We start from the raw sequence: 23,030 nt of genomic DNA, 5'->3' as shown, positions 1-23,030 counted from the left end.
TAACAATACAGCATTGAGCAAGGCAGTGAGAAATATTAAACTCTCTGGGTTTTGTTCACATATATTTTCTCATTTTGAATAAATTATGGAGGCTGGTTATTCCAGTTAGAGGGAGGGTGGAATAGGATTTCTACAGGGGGAAAAGCTTGCTCAGCTTTGAAATCACGTCCTCTAAGAGAGCATCAGCCTTACAGTGAGTTCCAGGACTTTTGAGAAACATCCCCGTCTCATTTCAATTCCCCAAGAGAAGAAAAGCTTTTTAAAGTCAAAACACCAGCATAGCCTTCTTGCATGGCTCTCCAACCTTGGCAATTTTAAGACTTGCGGGATTCAACTCCCAGAATTCCTGGGAGTTGAAGCTGGCTGGGGAACCGTGGCCTCTGGAAGATGGGTAGGCTTCCAACTCCCGGAATTCCAAGTGACCACAGTGGAGAAACCCCCAGCCTCAAGTTCTCCCACAGTCCCACCCTCTATTTTAAAACTGAAGAGGAGGGGAGAACTGGAGGCCTGCAAGAAAGGAGGCCCAATCTTTCAGAAGCCTCTCGTTTGCAAACGGGCCTTTTCGAGTTCTCCCTGGCCCAACCGGCCTTGTCCGTGGGCCACGCCGCTTCAGCGATTTTGCGGACACTTGGTTTTGGTGTGGCCGGGCTGGTGGCAAACGCTGCACGTCCTTGGTCTCTTCGTAGGCGCAGTCACAGAGGAGTCGCTGCCTGGCCTTTTGGCTTTCTCCCCGGGCCCTCGTTCGGGCCACCTGCCCACAGAAGAAGGGAAAGTGGAGGCAGCTGCAACAGGAGAGGAGAAGATTAGGGGGGTTTTAAGTCACCCGAGAATGGATTCTCCCCACTTTGCTATCCTCTGATGGGCAGAATGTGTTTTCCCTGACATCTGTGGATGTGATGAGGTTGGAGCCACAGCTGGAGAGAGCTACACCTCCCTCCGCGCTCTCCTACTCCCAAGCATTCCTATCCTTTGGAACCGGGCAAGATCTCCAAGGCAGAAGGAAAAGTGTATTTGAAGGAGCATCATGCAAATCTGTGGCTGTGGGGCGACACGGTGAGATTCACTCGCGTGCAGCTCTTTATTTATTTATATTTCTTTATTGAGCCGAGGTGGCGCAGTGGTTAGGGTGCAGTACTGCAGGCCACTTCAGCTGACTGCTATCTGCAGTTCAGCCGTTCAAATCTCACCAGCTCAGGGTTGACTCAGCCTTCCATCCTTCCGAGGTGGGTAAAATGAGGACCCGGATTGTTGTTGGGGGCAATATGCTGACTCTGTAAACCGCTTAGAGAGGGCTGAAAGCCCTATGAAGCGGTATATAAGCCTAACTGCTATTGCTATTTGCTGACACCCAAGAGGTGGAATCTTGCCAGATTAAAGCTAAAACTTTCTAACCCAGAGGTGTCCAACTTTGGCAACTTTTTAAGATTTATGGACTTCCAACTCCCAGAATTCCCCAGCCAGCTTCAATCGGCAGGGTTAGGGTCTCCTCTCTTTAAGGCTCTGTGTGTGTGTGTGTGTGTGTGTGTCTCCAACCTTGGTAATTGTAAGACTTGTTGACTTCAATTCCTAGAACTCCCGAGGCAGCCATGCTGGCTGTGGAATTCTGGGATTTGAAGTCCACAAGTCTTAAAAGTTGCCCAGGTTGGAGACCCCTGTTCTACCCTCTTGTCATGCCCCCCCCTCTCCCAGAAAGCTATGCCAACACTCCCCTCCTCCTTTAGTTGCATGCCCCATCGTGCCCGCCCACCAACCCTGCTTATGCCAATCCCAAGATGCCCACTTCTCCCTTACCTGGGAATAAGCTCTCGTCCGCCCACTCGAAAAAGCCGCACTGCTGCTCCCTCGGCTTGGAGCAGGTGTGAAACTGGCGCCCCTTGTTGGGACCTTCTTTCTGGACTGTCCTGGTCACCACGGGCTGGTCACACCTGCAGAGGGGGCCTCCTGAGCCAGCGCCGGGTCCGGGATCAGAGCCCGTCCTCCTGGGCCCTGCTGAGCTCCTTTGCCCTGGCAGGGAAGAGCCCGGTGCCGGTGCCAGGAACCCAAGTGCCCCGTTTGGCCTGTCGTCGGGCTCCTGCTGCTCGGCCCACAGGAAGAATCGGCAGCTGCTGGAGCCGCATTTGTAGAACTGCCTGCCTTGGTTGGGGCCTTCTTTGCGGACGGTGAGGAGCAGGGCCGCCTCGCCACAGTTGCACATCACGGCATCGTTCCCGGCCGCGCCGGCGAGTGCTGGGGGAGCCCTGTGTGCTGGTGCAGGAGGAGGGGGCGGGGGAGCGAGCACGCGCTGGCCACGGCTGCGGATTGTGCCGTTAAGGGAGCCGGGGGCTTCCGTGGGGAGATTCCTCGGCTGACTTGGAGCACTGGCTGGGCCTTGAAGGTACTTCAGGCCTAGGATCTGCCTGAGATTTTCATCGCAGCCACCAACGCAACCCACAAATTCCAGGGGCATCACGGCTGGGAGGCTGCCTCGCTTGAACTTCAGCCTCAGCCTGCGGGGGAGAGAAGGGGAGCAATTAGCCCCGGACTTCTGGCACTGCAGCCCCACGGCATGGAAGGGTCTGCTGGGACCCTGCATCCAAGTGACCCCCCCCCCGCCAACGGACCTCCACCTCGGGATCTTCCCAGGGTTATTAAGACGTGGGAAAGGAAAGCGAGGGAATGCATTGGAATCAAGTCTCCTGATACAGCTGTATGTTGTCAGGCAACGAATGGCAATAGCAACAACACTTATATACTGCTTATAGCAAGAGCAATAGGGCTTTCAGCCCTCTCTAAGCGGTTTACAGAGTCAGCATATCGCCCCCAACAATCAGATAGATAGATAGATAGATAGATAGATAGATAGATAGATAGATAGATAGATAGATAGATAGATAGATAGATAGATAGATAGGCAGGCAGGCAGGCAGACAGACAGACAGACAGACAGACACACAGGGATAGATAGATAGATAGATAGATAGATAGATAGATAGATAGATAGATAGATACCGCTTCATAGGGCTTTCAGCCCTCTCTAAGCAGTTTAGAGTCAGCATATTGCCCCCAACAATAATCTGGCTCAGGGGGGGATAAATCCCCACTCCCCACCCCCAGGTTTCCTGAACTGGAGGGCCAGGACAGGGCGAATACTCAGCCGGAGTGCAAACAGCGCCTGAAATTCCGAGGTGGCGCAGTGGTTAGGGTGCAGCACTGCAGGCCACTTCAGCTGACTGCTATCTGCAGTTCGGCGGTTCAAATCTCACCGGCTCAGGGTTGACTCAGCATTCCATCCTTCCGAGGTGGGTGAAATGAGGACCCAGACTGTGGGGGGGGGGGGGGGTGATATGCTGACTCTGTAAACCGCTTAGAGAGGGCTGAAAGCCCTATGAAGCGGTATATAAGTCTAACTGCTATTGCTGATCCAAAGGGTGCAAAACTTGGCAGCTCGGGACATCCCCAACGGCAGCAGAAAACGGAGCTCGAGGCCTCCCCTGCGCCGAGACTCACCGATGCACCGGAGGCGGCTGGCAGACGTCACAAACAGAGTCATCCTTGCTGACTTCCAGCACAGAGTCGGGAAACCAGAGGGAGGATTTGCAAGCAGGGTAGCCCAAGCAGCTGAGATAAAAGCTAGAGAAACACAAGAGGAAACGTCAGAACGAGCAGGAGGGACGGCAGTTAACTGACTTGTCAAAATGGGTCTGGCTGGCTTGATATTTTTTTTTTCCAATTGGCGCTTTTTTGGGGTGGGCAAAGTGCCTACAAAACATCTCCTGTTTAGAGCAGGCAGGGCTTGTGTTCCTGGCAGCATGCCAACGCCTACCCTCCGTTCTTCTTGGTCTTCAGGATCATGTCCAAGTTGCACTGCGGGCATTTCCTAACCGGATCGGGCATCGCTGGGTAAATGTCCTCCTCCTGAGCCACCTGAGCCATCTCCCCAAAATATTGAGCCAAAGCTTCATCCAACCTGGAGGGGGGAGGAAATGGATGGAAGCTGGTTTATTTCTTCCTGCCATCAGCTACACCCAGCGAGGATTCCTGGATCCTAAGTATTTGTGCAGAAAACGGGAATGCATAAAGTTTGATTTCAAGGAGAAAGTTCTGAGAAACAGCTTGTGGCTTTCCATGTGTCATTGGGTCGCCCTCCCTGAAACTGTTGGCTTTTCCAGCAAGCCAGCCTGGCCTGAACAAAACAAAATAAATTATTGATCATTGTTAATTTTAATTTTTTAAAAAAATGTTATTGTCAATTCTAATTGGGTTTGTTTGGGATATTCTATTTAATTTTTTTTAAAACTTCTGTATTATGTGTTTCTTTTAATGTTGTACGCTGCCCTGAGGCCTTGGGAGAAGGGCGGCATATAAATCTAATAATAATATAAAAAACTGTTGTTTTAAACGCTCATTACTGTGTATTTATTTTGCTGCCCGCCCAATTTCTTTGGGGCAGCTAAATAAATACAGGAATTACCCAGTTCTTTGCTTACATAATTGATCTTGATCAAGGAAGGACTTGCACCGAACACCGTCCCGCCCTGAACTAGCCACACCAACTCGATAAAAGTTCTACCTTTTAAAAAATTCTGAAATAGATACTTCCCTTGTAGACAAGAAACAAAAGTTTAAAGAAGGATTTATTTGCAGCTTCCCCTGGCCTTTTAACTGCCCTTCCTCTCCTCTCCATCCACTGCCAACCGAGGGGAGTACAGGCAGGGGCTACCAACCCCCCCCCCCACCTCCGGGGCCCCAATTTTCCTTGATGGGGGTGGGGATTGTTCAGCCCTCACTTTTTCGCCTTGGCCACGGCGGCCACAAAGACTTGCTTGTATTTCTGGATCTGTTCTCGGAGCACGAGGGCCTTGTCCTTCTTCCCCTCGCAAATCAGCTTCAAGTCGTTCTCGAGCTCGGCTCGGAGGTCCGGCTTGGACATCTCGTAGCCCATGGAGTCATAGCCTGGAGGAGGAGGAGGACAGGCGGAAAGAGGAGTGGGCGGAGGAAAGGCTCAATGGGGGAGCCAGGTTCCTAGAGAGGGTCAGTCCTTACCTTCCACCAGCCCCATCCCCAGGTGCCCTGGAAGGAAGCGCTGGTCCGGGGTGAGCCCCACGTACATGCGGGACTTGATGGTCTCGATGTGCTCCGCGTGGGTGGCGTCGGTTCCTGAAAGCCAAGCGCGGCGTGAGCGGCTCTGGTTCCTCTGGGGCTGACATTCCTTAGAGCTTCTCAACCCAGCAACTTTTAAGATGGGAGGACTTCAACTCCCAGAATCCCACGCAGCCCAAAGCCCTTTCCATCCACTGACGTCAAGCCCAACCTTTTGCCTTCCAGAGACGCAGCTCTCAACGATTCCCCAACTGGGAACTGTAGTTACACCCACTCACAAGCCCTCGAGGTGAGCTCTCTGCACCCCTGGCAATATTTACGTCGTAACCCAAGGAGGCCCTGGTGCCAACAGGGACCCAATCCAGCCCAGCCTCAATATCCCTGCCCTCTGCTGTTGGCCAGGATGCCCACAATCCTTGCCCCCCCCCCCCCTTTCTTCTCCCAAATCGCTCTCGGATTGGCCTGTTCAGTCACCAGCGCTGGCTTCCCAAACAGAAAAACGCTCTGCAGAGGGGAATCCAAAGCTTCTGGCAAAGAAGCCGTCGGTGTATGGAAAGACCCTTAAGCCTTTGGCAAGATGGGCAACATACAAGTTTGAACGTAAATTAAAATTAAAAAAAAACCAGCAACACACAAACTCTAAAAGACGAAGCGAGAAAACATCTCTGCTCCGCAGCTGGGGCAGAACTGACCGATGCCATGTTTCTCCATCAGGGAAATGAGATCCGCTTCGGTGAGCAGCTGGGGTGGGCTGGTCTCCCCTTCCACCATCTCCATCGTGGTGGGCTGGAAGCAGGAGCCCTCCTGGTAGAGGGGGATCACCTGCAGAGACAAAGTGGTGGGGAGGGGGCGAAGGGAGACAAGGCAGGGAGGAAACGAGGTTACATGAAGGGGGGGAGATAAGGAAGGACGGGAGAAATGAGAAAGGGATACAGTAGACCTCCACCTCCGACCGGAACGGAGTCTGCCCATTACGCTCCTAAGTCTCACAGGATGGGCCTTCTCCGGGTGCCGTCGACTAGACAATGTCGTCTGGCGGCTCCTCGGGGGAGAGCCTTCTCTGTAGCTGCCCCGGCCCTATGGAACGATCTACCTCCTGAGATCCGGACCCTTCCCACTCTCTCGGCCTCCTGAAAGTCTACTAAGTAACCTGGCTGTTCCGGCAGGCCTGGGGCTGCTGATCCTCGATTGAGTTCCAGCCCCACTAAGAATTGAGTGTATGTTGTGTTCTTTTAACTTGCTTTGTCTTTGTATTTTAAATTTTTTAGTATTTTTAAATTGTTTTTTATGTAAGCCGCCCAGAGTCCTTCGGGATTGGGCGGCATACAAATTTATTAAATCTTAAATCGTGATCGTCATAAAGTGAGGCTTTGTAGTGGTCTTGTAGTAATGATCTAGGAGTGAGCGACTACCTCTGCACTGATAGTTCAAATGGAGACTACGAATGAGTAATTTTCTCCCTCTCTCAAGAAGGTTTGAAGGTTTATTTTATTTATATGCCGCCCTATTCCCTGAGGGACTCAGGGCTGCTAACAAACCCAAGGGGGGGTGGGGAGGTAAACACAAAGGAAATACAACAAAGAAGGTACAAGGGAATTTAAAAGACAATCAACAATCAAACGATTCGAGAGGGGAAGGGAACTCATCGACCCCAGGCCTGCCGACACAGCCAGGTTTTAACGGCTTTTCGGAAGGCCTGGAGAGAGGTGAGGGTCCGAATCTCTGCGGGGGGAGCTCGTTCCAAAGGGCCGGAGCAGCCACAGAGAAGGCCCTCCCCCGGGTAGTAGCCAGATGACATTGGCCAGTAGATGGAACCCGGAGGAGGCCTAATCTGTGGGATCTAATGGGCCTTTGGGAGGTAATTGGCAGCAGGCGGTCTCTCAAGTACCCAGGTCAAGATACTACGGCCTCTCCTAAGGAGTTGACCCTCGAGCGCTCCCACCTTGTCACTCCACCTTTCGTAAGGGTAGACTTCCAGGTAATTCCTGGCCAGGATCATCAGCCCGTGAGCCACGAAGCGCTCGCCGGAAATCTCTATCTCCACCGTGGTCTCCTGCCCTTTCGCATCTTCGGAACAGCAGGCCAGGAAGTGGCGGACGATGAATTCGTACAGGCGCTGGTCATTGCCCTTGTAGGACGCAAAGGGTCAACGGGAGGAAAACGAAGAGATTTTTGGCAGGAGGAGAAAGACAGGGGGGAAACCGATTCGTACAGATGTTTAAGATAACCCCGCTCTTCCACACAAGCAGCAAGGAATTCGGCACACCCTCCCTAGACATTCCCCCCCACCGCCCTTTCAAATGAGACCTGGGGTTTGCCTGAAAAGCCCACCTGGAGATTCCAGGAATAAATATTCCCGCTTTGAACCACTTTGTATTCCCGCTTTGTATTCCTGTCCTCTTAGGAAAGGGCATTTTGTAAGGCTCCGCTTTCTGCTTCATTGACTTTCCAGATTCCTCAGGGTTAGCCAAACACACCGGTCACAAACCGCTCTCTCTCTCTCTCTCTCTCTCTCTTCGGAAGCAAAGCTGCGCCAGTCAGTCTCGGGACTCACCTGGAGGTTCCCGGCGTGTTTGGTGGGATGAATGGGAGGGTGAGCCTGATCGGATTTTGTCCCCCGCCGTGGGGTGGGCCCACCTTGGTCCAGGATCCTTTGTGCAAAGGCTCCCCAGTGGGGGTCTTGGGTCTGAAGCTGCACCAGCTGGGAGAGGTTTAAGTCTTTGGGGAAAATGTTGGTCTCTGTTCGGGGGTAACTTATGTACCTTTAAAAACCAGGAAAGGAAATGGGGGGGTGTTACTTTTTAAGAAGTGCTTTTTATGAAAGACGGCGTGTGTGTGTGTGTGAAAGACGGTGTGTGTGTGTACACCCATTAAGACTGTTGCTCATTTGCTATAAAAAAAAAATCTCTCGTATCATTTCAACTACCGAACTATCCTTCCTGTCTATTTTCAAAAGGAATCTTTTTCTGTCCTTTAGACCAGTGTTTCTCAACCTTGGCAACTTAAAAGATGTCCGGACTTCAACTCCCAGAATTCCCCAGCCAGCATTTGCTGGCTGGGGAATTCTGGGAGTTGAAGTCCAGACATCTTCAAGTTGCCAAGGTTGAGAAACACTGCTTTAGACAATAACCTCTTCGGCCCGCTAGGAAACGGGACTTTAATTATTTACTCAGCTACAAGCAATTCCAACTAGGGGATTGCAAGGCCTCGCAGTTCGTCCCATGAGAGCTGCCCTAATGCCCCCCCCCCTCCCCTTTCTCAGAGCAACACGGGGCAATCTCTCCTTTTAGGAGATGCGTTTTCAGCCTCCTGATGCTATCTGGTTTCACACAACCCATTGCTCAGTTGTGTTTCTAGCTTGCACCAACCATCTCTAGAGATGGGGCACAATGGGGGAGAAGATATATTAAAATAAATCTTCCTGGTGGAAAAAAAACACACCCCCATGGAACTGAAAGTTCGTGATCCTATGGTGTTAGCCCTTATCAATAGCAGGCTTCATCCTACAGGGAGTTTACCCACAGAAAAATAGCTGCTTCTATTACCCTTGGGTATACAGCTTCTCGGCAATCTTCATGGTTTCCTTGGCGTTTATTTTCAGCTTACGGGAAGCCAATTTCTCAAGTTCCTACAGCAGAAGAAGAAGGGGGAAAACACGCTTGATCCCTACATGGCAAAATGTGCCTCTCTGCGCCCACATACAATCAATAGGATTCCTGGAATCAGGAACACGAGCATTGCCTCCGTGCAGGGGTGGGTTTCTCGCCCCGTTTGAACCGGTTTGGTTGGAACGGGGCCGGCGGCGTCCTCGCGCACGCGTGCAACGCACGCATGTGTACTAGCGTCTGTGCGATGCTCCAGCTGCTCCTGGAGGATCGCGCAGGCGCTGTATGCATCCTGCGCATGCGTGGAAGCGCAGAACTCGTCAAAACTGGGTAAGGAGCGCGCGCAGGTGCGCGGGTGGGCCCTTCGCCGTTCCCGGAAGTTACTTACTTCCGGGTTCGCCGATCAACCGGTTCGCAGGGACCGCCGCGAACCGGTTGAAACCCACCCCTGCCTCCGTGGCACTTGAAAAACAGTGATTTTCCTCCAGCCAGGAAGACTCATGCAATTCTCTCCATGACACATTTCCACGGTTAAAAGATTTAATTTAGGGACAGACTTCCCACCCAGGGAAGGAGGCCAAAACATTCCTCGGATTTAGTCACTTCCCTGTCCCCTCTGAACGTCCAACTTCCAAGAGAGAATCTACCAAGGGGGGGGGGATTGGATCAGAAGCTGAGCTGAGAGCTATTCTTATCCGGACTTTAAATGGTTTAAATTAGAGCCGAGGTGGCGCAGCGGTTAGGGTGCAGTACTGCAGGCCACTTCAGCTGACTGCTATCTGCAGTTCGGCTGTTCAAATCTCACCGGCTCAAGGTTGACTCAGCCTTCCATCCTTCCGAGGTGGGTGAAATGAGGACCCAAACTGTGGGGGCGATAGGCTGACTCTGTAAACCGCTTAGAGAGGGCTGAAAGCCCTATGAAGCGGTATATAAGTCTAACTGCTATTGCTATATTACACTATATTATATTCTAAGAGCCAAGGTGACGCAGTGGTTAGGGTGCAGCACTGCAGGCTACTTCAGCTGACTGTTATCTGCAGTTTGGCTGTTCAAATCCCACCAGGCTCAAGGATGACTCAGCCTCCCATCCTTCCGAGGTGGGTGAAATGAGGACCCGGATTGTTGTTGGGGGCGATAGGCTGACTCTGTAAACCGCTTAGAGAGGGCTGAAAGCCCTATGAAGCGGTATGTAAGTCTAACTGCTATTGGTTTTCTCCCCCAAAGCCTACCACAGTGTCCAGCGGAAGAGGTCTCCATTTGCTCTTCGGTTTGCTTCCAACCTCCACCACGGTGGCCCGAGGAGCCTAAGACAAAGGCGTGCAGAAGGCAAGGTTCTTCACAGCTCCTTGCCAAGCGCAAAAGGAAGAAGACAGGTTGGCCGGCTAAACCTACCTCCATGCACAGCTGGTAGAGGACGAGGCAGGCCGTGTGGTTGAAGAGACGGTGCCTCTTCCAGCTGAAGTCCACGGTGCCCTCTTCGTGGTCGTGAGTCACTGCAGGGGAGAAAGACGGATCAAGGCTCGGCCTCACCCGAGGCGACCTGTGCCACCCTTCTGCTTGCCAGCTGCAGAAAGAGGCCTGCGTGTGGGAGGGAAGGAGGTTCTTCTGCACAGCTGCCGGAGTCCAAAATGGTAAGACGGAAATGGCTGGCAGCCTCTGTGTCAACCCTGAAGCTGACCTGACTGAAGCCATCTTGGAGTTGAGAGAAGGGGAAGGTGGGGATTAGAGCTAGCTGGGGTAGCCAAAATAAAAAGACTTTCTCTTGGGAACCAAGGACATTCCCACACCTGGCCAGAGGAAGGAGGAGTGATGTCACCAAGCAACCAGACAGCCCCGTGATTGGACCATGTGACTGACTGACTTGGAGTCGAGGGAAAACGTTTACTTTTACTGCAGGAACCTGTAAGAGCCGAGGTGGCGCAGTGGTTAGAGTGCAGTACTGCAGGCCACTTCAGCTGACTGTTATCTGCAGTTCAGCGGTTCTAATCTCACCGGCTCAGGGTTGACTCAGCCTTCCATCCTTCCGAGGTGGGTAAAATGAGGACCCAGACTGTGAGGGCGATATGCTGACTCTGTAAACCGCTTAGAGAGGGCTGAAAGCCCTATGAAGCGGTATATAAGTCTAACTGCTATTGCTATATTACACTATATTATATTCTAAGAGCCGAGGTGGCGCAGTGGTTAAATGCAGCACTGCAGGCTACTCCAGCTGACTGCAGTTCTGCAGTTCTGCTGTTCAAATCTCATCGGCTCAGGGTTGACTCAGCCTTCCATCCTTCCGAGGTGGGTGAAATGAGGACCCGGATTGTTGTTGGGGGCAATATGCTGACTCTGTAAACTGCTTAGAGAGGGCTGAAAGCCCTATGAAGCGGTATATAAGTCTAACTGCTATTACTATTGCTATTCTGAGTCGGTTTTCACCAGATCTGGGCCAATGTGATACATCCAATAAAGCTATTCTTTGAGGAATTCGTCTGCCTCGGAGTTTTTGCTTGCTACGGGCTTATTAATTGGAATTCTGACACTTTGCACTTTAAGTAGACAATGCAATTTCACGGCAAAAGCCAAAGTCGCCCCAATTCCAGACAAAACAGGAGAAGCCAGACTGTGGTGATAAGGGCGTGTGTGGGCAGTGCTCAGGTGGAATCCATTGCGAGAAGGGCACCTGCCCTCAGCCCAGAGGGCAGCCCCAAGGATGGCCGAGAAAGCGAGGGATGGAACTGCCTGCATGAAGACACACCAAGACGTTAACAGGCCAGACCAAAGTGGTGTGCGAAACACAAAACTGCGATATGGCGGGAAGAACGTGAAGAACAAGGGGATGGGATGTGAAAAAGCCATTTCCCACTGCAGGTTTCTCAGTCCAGGTGCTTCCCTGCTTGGGTTTCCCCTTCTGAACCCCAACCTTTAATTCTGTAGAAGGTTTCTTGAACGAAGGCTTGGATGGCTTTGAATCTCTCCACCACGAAGCCCAGGGTGGGAAACTGGCAACTCCCGTAGCTGATGAGCTGCTGCGCTAACACCTCCGGAAAGATCTTCTGGAGCCTCAGAGTCTGGAACCGGGTGAAGGCAGCACCTGGGGTCAAGGAAGCAGAAAAACCCGGGCCCAACATGAAAAGGAAACTACAACGCAAGGGGGGGGGGGGGAGAGTTATTGGACAGGACCAGCGGAGTGACAGCAGCTCTTCCAAAAAAAGCTGGGGACAAAATGGCTCCGGGGAAAAACAAGAAGTCACTTTAACCAACAGCTGTTAGAAAGTAAATCAAAGTGTTTGGTTTTAGGAAGTCCAAACAACAGATATTAAGCAATTTAGTTAGCTTTGACAACAACCCGTGTTTGGTGACATCATTCTCCTCCGTATCTCAAGCCACCACTTGGGTCTGCGGTCCGACTGCTCTGCTATTTCTCTTACCTATTCTGAGATCCAGCTCTTGCCTCACCTCCACAGCATCGTTGACGTTCGGATCTGGCTGGGTGAGGTTCTCGCAAGCGGATCTGATAGCCCGGGGTGTGATCTCTGAGAAGCGGGCTCGGAAGACCTGGAGGTTTGGTTTCACTGTCCAAGAAAGGACACGGGAGTCAGGGGAAGCCGAGCAAAAGCATTGAAGAGCAAGAAACTCCTGGTGATTTGCAAGACTTTCTTAATCTCACTCAACCAATAAAAACTCTTTGGCTTCCTAGCCAAAAATCTCTGTCCCAGAGAATCACACAAGGATGTGTGAATGTCCAGCCCTTCTCCCTTTCTCCACACACACCTGCTTTGCACACGTGAATGATTTCAAAGCCAATGTTCTCCCCTTCGCGATCACAATCGGTCCAGATCACCAGGGCCTGGCACGGCTGAACCTCTCGCTCGAGGGTGCGCTGGAATTGGCAATAGGATATAGCAACATGAAACAACGGAGGAGAAAGAGTCACTCTTCTGAAATAAGCCAATGATATTTTATCTTATGTCCATGGCTGGACACAAAGGCACACTCTTCGTCAGCCAGAGATTGCAGCCACAGAAAAGGAGGAAGGATACCTTGCCTCTTATTAAAAGAGGAGGCTGCAGGCAGCACAAACCTTAATATCCATGTAGTTTTCAGGGCAGAATTTCTCAATTTCTGCATCGAAAAGGACCAGGGGGTTACAGCTATGCCTATTGGAAGAGCATCAGAGAAAGGCATTCAGGAAACAGAAAAGATTTAAAAAAATGCTATCTAGATTCTAGAGACATCTATTTAGGATTTTAGGATTTTATTAACATTTATAGGCCGCCCTTTTCCCTGAGGGGACTCAGGGCGGCTTACATAAAATAGGGAGGGGGGGGTACAAAACAATAAACATAAAACAATACATGAGAGTAAAATAGAACACAACATTCATTCATCATCCGGGTGGGGACAGATTGTGGTCTTTATCCCCAGGCCTGACGGGATAGCCAGGCCTTGAGGGCTGTGCGGAAGGCCTGGACGGTGGTGAGGGTACGAATCTCCACGGGGAGATTGTTCCAAAGGGTCGGAGCTACTACTGAAAAGGCTCTCCTCCGTGTGGTTGCCAGTCGACACTGACTGGCAGATGGAACTCGGAGGAGGCCTAATCTATGGGATCTAATTGGTCGCAAGGAGGTAATTGGCAGGAGGCGGTCTCTCAAGTCTCTATCTATGCCTATAAGGAGAGTTGCCTTGTTCAAAGTCTGATTACATAACTGCAGAAAGTTAATCATCCTTCCTGTTCTGCTGATACATACCATTTCCGAAATGGTGCCTTGAAATCATGAGCCAGCAAATGTCCGGACACAGATGTCATAATCAAAGTTACATTCTGCATAAAACAGAGGAAGATACATTATTCTCGGTCATGCTGAGCGTCGTTCTGCAAAAGTGGATTCATATTTACAGAGTTAAAAATCCATTTTAGACTTTAAATCCATTTAGATTCTTATTATTTTTGTTTTGCCACTTGGCTGCATCGTTCAAAGCAATAAAGTAAAAGTTATTGATAACACCACTGTTGTATCCAGTAACGGATGTAGTGATAAGAGGCACAGGGAGAATTGTGATGGACTGTTTGACACAAACCTGTTTAAACAAGTGATACTGGAATTCATAGATCTTGTTGTACTTGGACATTCCTTCCCTCTGGAAAGGAAAGCAAACAATTCTAATCCACAAAAAAGCAACTAAATAAACAAATAACCAATACAATACTCAGATAAATATCCTGAGAAACCTCTCAGGATGGTTATGGCATCAAGCAGTAAGCCATGCTATTTATATATAGGATGTAACTTTGCTACTATTGGCTCTATGTAGAATTTGACTAGACCAAATTCTGCTTGATCCGTTTACTTCTTTCTGCAGTCTCAAATAAAGGCATTATTCCCCCCCACCCCAAAATCCCAGGCTGTTGTTTTACAGTCCTGGGCTGGATCTTCAGCTCACAAACATGCAATTATAAATCGCTCCATTACTCTTACAACAGGCCCAGATTATTCCCTTGAGGGACATTACCCCCAATTTAGGAACCAATGGACTAGATGTAAAAGAGCTTTCCAGCCCACCAACAAGGACAGAAATAAACGCCTGGGATCCTAGCAGATTTTCTGTACTTTTAACAGCTGTTCTAGGAGAACTAATGGTAGAAATGGTGTTTGAATTTCCCACGCCTCTGCCAGAATGATTTTTCGGCTCATTTAATAAACTGGAATTCAGGTGAGCAAGTTGGATATTGATTTCAGCTTGAAGTGAATCGGGTCCTGGCAAGTCATCCCAAAGACGGTGTATCTTCCCATTGACCAGGGGAAATCTCGCAATCAGGGTCAGAAAGCCGTCTTCCCTGGCATATAAATCCCATAAACCAAACCAAACGAAACCCTACCCTCCTCATCCTGCTGTTCGAAAGGATGTCTGCAATCCCACGGGCGGCATCGTTTTTCTCTGCCACACAGAGAACCTTCTGGAGGTTGCGGAGCTCCATGGTCTTCGCCGTCGGCCTGAAGCCAAGGCTGGAGGAGCAGGAGAAGAACATCACGGTTCTCCAAGCAAACCCTCTGGCCTGGCCCAGCATCCTAAAACCCAGCCGGCCGGCCCATCGTGAGCCCTCGGCAGCTCCTTTTTTCCAGGCAATGAAGGTCCGTCGGCACAAGGGAGGAGAACTCTGGTCCGGTCCGAAAGAGAGAGAACGGATCCCTTCTTGGGGCTGGTCCCCCAAGTTTCCACAGGTTACAGGGGCGGATGAGGAGACCCCCAAATGTTCTCCGAAGCGGAAGCTCTGAATCCCAAGGGCAGCTGCGGAGGTGGGTGTGGGGGGGTGCAGCTTCCCTCAGGCAATCCCAGGCTATGGTGGTTTTTTTTTGGGGGGGGGGTCTCAGACGCCAGTCTCTCCCCCCAGGGCTGTTGGGGTAGCAGCTCCTCTTCTACTTGGCCCACAATGGGAGAGACCCTCCCCAGATCCCCATCATCAGGCTCCCACCAGCGCTGGGCTGACCTCAGGCCCTTCTGGCCACCCACCTGCCTGCCCTGTGAGTCTCCCCCTCCCCACTTTTTATTTCCCCCAAGATCAGGGTGGTGCCCCCAGCCCCCTCCTCTGCCCCCAGCCCCCTCAGCCTGCAAGGCAGAGCTCCCCCCTCCAGGCCTGTGAGACCCTCCCCCAGCGACCCCCCCCTCCTCCACTTGCTCTTCCCACGCTTGGGGGGTGCTTGATCTGCTCCCCCTCCCCTCCTTTCCCTTCCCGCTTCAGCTCCCAGCCGTATTTCGCGCCCAGCGCCGTCGTAAGCGGCCTCGGCAAAGCGGATTGGCGGAGAGGCGAAGGGGGCGGTGTTTCGCTCGCTTGACGGCCCTGCCGTGAAAGGGCGGCGATTGCGCAACTTCGGGGACTCCCTCTGCGGAAGGGGAAGCAGCCGCTGGTCGCAAATGAAGGGTCGCTGTCGCTCAGCCCTGCAGCCCACCTCTCTCAGGGCGGTTGCTCTGGGGAGAACAGGAGGGAGGAATGATATCTAAAAATCATCTCACCATCCTCTTAATAAGCATATGAAAGTCAGAACTACAACACCCAGCGTGCCCTTCGGCCGGGCCTCTTCTCGGCTCCGCCCCTACTCCGTCCATGTCAATCAACCCACTCAGCCTATCAATCGCAGAAGGCGGCTGTCAGCCCCCCCCCCACTTTCGGCGCGACTGCTTCCGGGGCCAAGGTCCCCAGCCCACGGGTCATGTGACTCGAAGATGGCCGCCTGGCGGCGGCTGGCAAACTGAGGTAGCGGCGGCGGCGGCGGCGGCGGTTCGGGCGGGCCAGGCCGCGATCCCCGTTCCCCGGCCAGGATGATCGGCGCGCCCGACGTGGTGGCCTTCGCCAAGGAGGAGGCGGCGGCTGAGGAGGCAGCGGCGGCGGCACGCGAGCCGGGCTTGCCCGAGGAGTACTCGGTGCCGCTGCTGCCCGCGCCAGGCCGCGGCGCCCACCCGTGGTCCCGGCGAGGCGGCTTGGGGGGCGGCCCGGAGGGTTCCCCGCCGCCGTTCCCGCGCGACTTCCTGCTGGTAGCCGAGTTCTCGGAGCAGGTGGGCCCGCAGCCGCTGCTGACGGTGCCGGCAGTGGAGGCTCCGGGCGGCTTCGACCTGAACTACTTCGCGCTGCGCATCATGTCGGTGGACTACCAGGCCTGCGCGGCGGGGGCGGCCCCCGGAGGCCCCTACCCGCGCCTGCGCTTCGCCCGGGACTCCCAGGTGGTGCTGGGCGACTCCAAGGCCGGAGCCTTCGCCTACGTGCACCACCTGACGCTCTACGACCTGGAGGCGCGTGGCTTCGTGCGGCCCTTCTGCCTGGCCTACGTGTCGGCCGACGAGCGCAAGGTCATGCACCTCTTCCCGGAGCTCTCGGCCCAGTTCTCGGGCACCTCGGAGGGGCTGAAGGACGGCAACCGCAGGGCCTTCGCCCGCGAGCTGGAGAAGAAGCTGCACGACCTGGACTACACCCGGGCTGTGTTGCACCGTGAGACCGAGCTGCAGAAGCACAGCCTGGCCAAAGGGTGCTACTCCAGCCGGGCCATCGAGAAGGCCAACGAGCTGGCCAGCGTGGAGAAGGCCATCATCGAGCACCGTGACCTCCTGCGGCAGATCCAGTCCTATCCACCCGGACAGCGGAAGCAGGCCAGTGGGCCTCCTTGCGAGCCGACCGGAGAGGACGCCCAGCCGGAATCACCGGTTGATGATACGTTGCCCCCGCCCTCTGCCCAGGGCTCCTCCTACACCCCGAAGCTCATCCCAGCCAAGTCCAGCAAATGCTTCGACAAGAAGCTGAAAACTCTCCAGGAGCTCTGTGAGGAACAGTCCTTCAGCCAGACCCTCGACCGGTTGCACCGCATCGAGAAGATGTTCCGGGGCGACGTCTGCTACCTCCTGATCAACCGCATCAGCAGAGCCCTCCTGAAGCAGCAGGCGTTCGCCGGCTTCCTTTTCGAAGACGTGTCTCTCTTGGACGAGGAGCAGCAGGAAAAGCCCTTTGAAGTCAGTCCGGGGCAGAACCTGGAGCCGCCCAACGTGGCTTGTTTGGAAAGCTGCCCGAGTCCTAAGATACTCGTCGATCTTGCCTCTTACAAATCTAGTGTGGAGTCTGTGCCGATTAAGATGGATCCAGAAGTCGGAGGCGGCCAAGACCCAGAGGTCTCCCACCCCGTCCCTTATGACAACGTCGAACTTCTAGATGTCGACCTGAAAGGGAGCGTCAGCAGCGGCGAAAGCATTGAAGTTTTGGGAACGGAGAGATCGGCCACAACTTCCGTCCACTCTGAAAGTCAGTCTGGCTTGCTACAAGCGCCCCCCAGCCCCCCCGTGGTGAGGGACAAAGCTGCCAGCAACAGGACCATAAGCGGGGACAGCATCGAAGTCCTCAGTACCTGCCCCTCGGAGGCCCTGATCCCAGACGATTTTAAAGCAAGCTACCCAAGTGCCATTAACGAAGATCCTTACGGTGGCGAAGAAGAGGAAGGCTTCCTGTTCAACCGCGAATTAAATCTGGACAGCACCGAAGAGGAAGTGGAAGGCAGCCCTGCGCCTGAAGCTCCTGCGGGGGATGCTTCTTGCTGCATCGGCAAAGAGAGCCCCAACTTCCTCGAGGGTCAAGCCAGTGTGACTCCCGGACACGGTGATGACGACGGCGTGGTCAGCATCCCCCCACAGCCATACAGACCGGGTGACGCGGGGTTTCAGGTGAACTTCACAGACTGCTCCCACGATGGGGTCCTGGGAGGCCTCCTTGCCTATGAACTCGATCCCCATTACCTCTGTGACGGCCGAGAAACCAGAAAAACGAGCCTGGATAAGTGCTCGGATTCCATGAGTTACATGAGCAGCGCGGCGTCCACCAACTCCGACCGGACCCCGTCCCCTGCTGCTCTCGCGGGAGAAAAGTCCAAGAAGGCCGGGCAGAGCGCCTTGCGCTTCATCCGGCAGTACCCCTTCGCCCAGCCCGCTATCTACTCTCTGCTGAGCGGGAGGACCCTGGTGGTGCTGGGAGAAGACAAGGCCACTGTGGAGAAGCTCATCACCGCCCTCTCCATTTTCATCCCCAATTCCGGAGCCTACGCCAAGCCCGTGAAGCACTGGGCCACCTCGCCTTTGCAGATCACGGACTTCCAGAAGTGGAAGCTGGTGGGGCTCCAAAGGTAACATTTCAGGCCCTCGGACCTTCTCCCATGAGGGGGTTACTTGTGGAAATGTCCTGCCTTAGCACCTTTCCTCACCATATCACACCATGGAGAGAATTGCCTGCTCCTCCTGTCCTCTGACCTTGCTTTCTTGAGTGGCAGGATCTGAAATGGGCCTCTGCTGGTATTGGCCGGCTGACTGGACTGGCCAGTGAAGTGTGGAAGTAGAAGAGTGCTGTGTATTGGCATGTTTATCCTTCTTATACATAAATATCCTGTTCAAATATGGTTTGAGGGATGTTCTTTAGCCAACACTTGGGGGTCGTAAGGAAGGTGGATCGAAAGAAAGCTGAGCCTGGAGAACTAAATTGAGAAATAAGGCCAGGGTGGAGCAAAGTGGCGAACCTGTTTTGTTTATTTATTCTGTTTCTGTAGCTGCCCATCTCAGCAAACAACTCCGGCAGGTGTGCCTGACAGAATCTTGTCTGCTTGTCTCCTGCCAACCAGTTGATTAGCTGGTTGAAGAGCCGAGGTGGCGCAGTGGTTAGGGTGCAGTACTGCAGGCCACTTCAGCTGACTGTTATCTGCAGTTCGGCTGTTCAAATCTCACCGGCTCAAGGTTGACTCAGCCTTCCATCCTTCCGAGGTGGGTGAAATGAGGACCCAGATTGTTGGGGGCGATATGCTGACTCTGTAAACCGCTTAGAGAGGGCTGAAAGCCCTATGAAGCGGTACATAAGTCTAACTGCTATTGCTATAACTGACTGAAAAGAAAAGGTTGCTGGTTTCCTGTGTTTGGGCAGGCACTAAACCTGAACGACAGCCTGAGAAGAGAAAGAGGAACTTGCAGTTTTGCTAAAAGTCACCAGTAACTTTCTCAAGTTTCGGTGGACGTGGCCAGGCTGAGATTTGAACAGCCACGATCATAAATTCATTTATGTATTCAATTGGTTTGTCTGCCCCATTAAGTAAGCAAAGGAGGAAATTGTGCAGGCGTGATCTCCGTTCCCTTCATTCTGTTCTAACCAATGCTGGGATATGGGGAAGAGGTTAGGTAAACTTAGATAAGGGAATGAGCTGTTGAAAGGCAATAAGGTATCCTATTCTTTAGCTAAGATCTCCCCAGAAAGTGCACTAGAGAAGGGCCTATAAAATCCTTTTCAATAGTGGCCTTTGAGAGAGTTTAATGTTGGCTCCTCCTCTTAAGACGCTTCACTCTGTCTCAGCCTCCCCATTTGCCCCTGTTCCTTCTTCTCTTTCCAGGTCAACCTCTCCAGGTGGCCCCAACATGATGCATTCTCTCAGCCGATACAGCCGATACATCAGCGTGCTGGACGCCGACCACAAGACCCTCCGCTGTCCGCAGTACCGGGGGCATCTGATCCTCCGGCTGGCCGACCACCGCACCCAGATCAAGCGGGGGAGCACCTACCACATGCACGTCCAGGCCCTCCTCACCCAGCTCTGCTCCAAGGCCTTCCTCTACGCTTTCTGCCATCACCTGCACCTCCCCATCCGGGAGGGAGAGACGGAGGACTCTGTCACCGCGCGGCGGGAGAACTTCTTGAAAGTCCAGCTGGGTCTGGCAAACGAGGACCGCAGAGTGGTCCAGTATCTGGCCGAGCTTCTGAAATTGCAGTACATTCAGGATCCCATCCGCGGGGTTTGCCCCGTGCTCAGGTTCGATTACCTGCCCAGCTCTTTGTACAAAATTTAGGCGGCATCCATAGCCTGCCCTGCCAATGTCTCCCTCCTCATCCCACATTCGTCTGTGGCCATTAACAGGCTTCCACCGTTCCAGGACTGTCCCGTGGGAATCCTGAGAGCGATAGAGATTACAGCGAGACTCCAGACGTCGGGTACCACTGCCAGGTTGCTCTTAAAAGGCAGGAGAGTGGCATTGCACACGGGGCATGAATGTGGCGGGCAGTCATAGAGTTGAGGAAGCTGGGACACCGAATTTGTGAGCAAGTTTTTCCTGTCGTGTCTTTTGCAGATCGGTGGGGTTATCTCCAGGGTATCTCCTTGCATGTGGGATAATATTCCAACTAATGTGAATTTATTATTTGGGCAATTGTCTTGTCACATTTGAAATGACACAGCGGCCTTGTTGGTTTTACTCCCCTTTTTTGAACAGAGGGCAGCGTTCGGAAACTGAATAGGAAGTTTCTGATTCGCTGAGGCGGCTTTGGGAGTTGAATTGGGGGCGGGGCGATCGACTCAAAAGGGAAACTCACTATTGTGTTGCACTTCTGAATGTGGATACGGGTGGCCCTTGGGTAACAACCTAACGTGGCTTGGTGTTTGGGCAGGGCACAGCCTAAGAGTTGCTCAGACTGTCAGCTGCATTGTGTAGACCCTTTTGTGAAATTGAAGCACTGCACTGTTCCCCATAATCTGACACCTAAGAGTTTTGAACCCCACATTGGCCGGGTCCAGTGACCTCCCAGCATCGGCATGGATGCACCCAAAGACAACAATTCCTTTGCTCTAGATAGCGGCTTAGATCTTGGCTAATAAAGGAAGCGGCTCAAACAGCCCTTCGCTTGCTGGCAAAGAACACTGTAGATCAAGATCTTTGTTCTTTGCTCTTGAAAATATTCCAGCTCATGCTGAAAACATACCAGTTTTTCCTCCTGTGGAAGGTCAGGATTGCACAAGACCCAAGTTTGAGAAAGCTTTTGGGAGTGCACTTCGTTTACTCATTTGGAAAAGATTTCCAACATCGATTTCTTCTTCCTCCCAATGAAATGTCTGGGGAGGGTTGGTTGTGTTGCCAGTTTCATTGATGTCATCCCTACTGGCACAGCAACAAAGAATTGTTGCATTTCAGCAAGACCAGGGAGCAGATTTGGAAATAAAATGTTCTGTTTCTGGGCATATTGAAGAAACCCTAAAACTTGTTTCCCTGCAATCCCCCGAGAGTTGGCTGGAAAGCGTCATCTGATTTTTTTTAGGCACCAGAGTGTTTTTAGGGGGCTCCTTTAACTTTGGGGCAGCGTTCCACAACCTTGGCCACCGTCAGAGGTGTGGACTGCTGGCTGGGGAATTCTGGGAGTTGAAATCCCCCACCTCTGATCATGGCCAAGGTTGCGGATCACTCCTTTAGGAATGCAGCTCGGTAGCTGAGTGGCTGTGCCCTTCCAGGGCCTTTTGAGAGCCACCTGGAGTCGCTTTGTAGTTGCTGCGACTATACGTAGACCTCGCTTGAGTTGGCCTGGTGCTGGCTGGCCTGCCCTTGTAGTATCTGTCGATGTAGCACAGCCCTTCCAGGGGTCCCTAGAGAGAAAAGGCTCCACCTCCCCACTTTCCTCCTATTGCCAATTCCCGCCCCCCCGTTTGCCACTCCCCACTAACACCCTCACTCCCCAGGCAGCGTCTCTCATCTCTGCATGTTTGGTTTTCTGGTTTGGTCCCAGGGCTTTCGCAGTAAAAACTGGGACCCTTCAGAGAAACCCAGGCAGCCTTGACGCGTTCTGGCTATTGAGTCACATCCTGAGCAAGAACTGGATGAAATAATATTCCACACCAAGTGACTGTGACTTTAAAAAAAAAAGTGTATATTTAAAAAGGAAATTATTTATTTGGGCGCAAATATTTTTTGGAATACAAATATATATCTATATATATTGTTGTATTTTTTAAAGCTTATATAACCCATGCACTCGTGGTAAAATCCTTAATTTTATTGTGCTTAGTAAAAAGTGTCCTGACCGTCTGTTTGGGCTTCTGCATCTAGTACAGTGAAGGCAGCTGTCGGTGGCGGGTGGGGAGAGAAATTGCAAGTGGGGAGAAATTTGGTGTCAAATATGTTGCTCGGCTTGTCATTAAAAGCGCCCCTTTCCTTGAATGGCACATCTGCTTTTTGGGAATTGGAAGTACAAACCGTGGGAAGCTCAGGCATACCAGAGGAAATTAAAATCCCCACATTGTTTAGCTTCCTGCCTCCCTCCCTGGCCAACCGCCAGGTTTCCCAAAAAGGCTGCGAGGTGAATGGAAGGTAGGCCACCTCCTGCTTCAGCCATGTGGTCATCCCTATAAATTGTGGCAATAAATTCTGTAACTTGACGCAAAACAGTTTGGAGAACAATTTGCTCCCCCCCAACTTCTCTCCAAAGGATCTCCAGAAGAGATGCTTCTCCTGTGGCATCAACGTGTTTGTTTATTTTTTCCGGCAAGAGGCCTAGGTAGCATCTTCTGCTTGAAAACCTTTTACACAATTGTGCTATTTCTTCTTTTTCCCACGAGGTCAAAGGGCGAAAGAGCACAATGTGGAAAAACTCTCTGAGACGAGTCCGAAAACTTTTCAAGGAGTATCTGAAAAGGGTTAAATGATGGCAACTGGACCAGAGTTTATTAAAACTGAGACATTTTGTGGCTCATCCAAGTGTGACTTCTTAAGTCAGGATGAAGATTTTGGGTAGGCAGAGTCCTTGGAATGACCCAACTCTTGCCATACAGACTGCAGGGAGTTTCTGAAGGAGTTATTTGGACGAGTAACGGAAAAGCTCCATTTTAATAAACTTTGGTCCAGTCGCCACGATTTAACCTTTTGAAGATACTTTTGGTCTGATGATTGAGCCTTAATTTACACATTTTTTTTAAGGAATCTTGCAGAATTACTTTCCCAAAAGCCATTGACTATAGCAATAGCAGTTAGACTTATATACCGCTTCATAGGGCTTTTCAGCCCTCGCTAAGCGGTTTACAGAGAGTCAGCGTATTG

General features: G+C 52.1%; 2 protein-coding genes across 2 annotated transcripts; one reads left to right on the top strand and one right to left on the bottom strand.

Annotated features, from left to right (window-relative positions):
- Positions 1-74: 74 nt before the first annotated feature.
- TOP3A (DNA topoisomerase III alpha) lies at positions 75-15,240 on the bottom strand. Its single transcript, XM_032230670.1, has 19 exons — positions 14,548-15,240; positions 13,749-13,808; positions 13,418-13,491; positions 12,751-12,826; positions 12,441-12,549; positions 12,098-12,241; positions 11,590-11,760; positions 10,077-10,177; positions 9,914-9,988; positions 8,625-8,707; positions 7,634-7,841; positions 7,022-7,207; positions 5,772-5,901; positions 5,023-5,136; positions 4,767-4,932; positions 3,803-3,946; positions 3,487-3,609; positions 1,792-2,486; positions 75-782 (listed from the first exon to the last, which is right to left on the bottom strand). The coding sequence occupies exons 1-19, from the start codon at positions 14,734-14,736 to the stop codon at positions 610-612; spliced, it is 3,021 nt and encodes a 1,006-aa protein (XP_032086561.1). The 5' UTR covers positions 14,737-15,240; the 3' UTR covers positions 75-609.
- A 639-nt stretch (positions 15,241-15,879) lies between these two features.
- Positions 15,880-22,927, top strand: SMCR8 (SMCR8-C9orf72 complex subunit). The gene is made up of 2 exons (XM_032230656.1): positions 15,880-18,322; positions 19,568-22,927. Exons 1-2 carry the CDS (start codon positions 15,987-15,989, stop codon positions 20,019-20,021), a joined length of 2,790 nt encoding a protein of 929 aa, XP_032086547.1. The 5' UTR covers positions 15,880-15,986; the 3' UTR covers positions 20,022-22,927.
- The last annotated feature ends 103 nt before the right edge of the window (positions 22,928-23,030 follow it).

This window comes from Thamnophis elegans, chromosome 14, assembly GCF_009769535.1.
Source record: "Thamnophis elegans isolate rThaEle1 chromosome 14, rThaEle1.pri, whole genome shotgun sequence".
NCBI classification, from domain to species: Eukaryota; Metazoa; Chordata; class Lepidosauria; order Squamata; family Colubridae; genus Thamnophis; species Thamnophis elegans.
This window is presented reverse-complemented; position numbering and strand designations above follow the sequence as displayed.

What these genes read in the sequence shown, in the direction of transcription:
- TOP3A (XM_032230670.1), bottom strand. Translation starts at nt 14,736, where the DNA reads ATGCTGGGCCAGGCCAGAGGGTTTGCTTGGAGAACCGTGATGTTCTTC. An exon ending in AACCTTCTACAGAATTAAAG is followed by an intron (nt 10,178 to 11,589) that starts GTTGGGGTTCAG and finishes TCTCCCCTGCAG; the next exon opens with TGACTCACGACCACGAAGAG. An exon ending in CTCTTCCGCTGGACACTGTG is followed by an intron (nt 8,708 to 9,913) that starts GTAGGCTTTGGG and finishes CTTCTGCTGTAG; the next exon opens with GAACTTGAGAAATTGGCTTC.
- SMCR8 (XM_032230656.1), top strand. Translation starts at nt 15,987, where the DNA reads ATGATCGGCGCGCCCGACGTGGTGGCCTTCGCCAAGGAGGAGGCGGCG. An exon ending in AAGCTGGTGGGGCTCCAAAG is followed by an intron (nt 18,323 to 19,567) that starts GTAACATTTCAG and finishes TTCTCTTTCCAG; the next exon opens with GTCAACCTCTCCAGGTGGCC.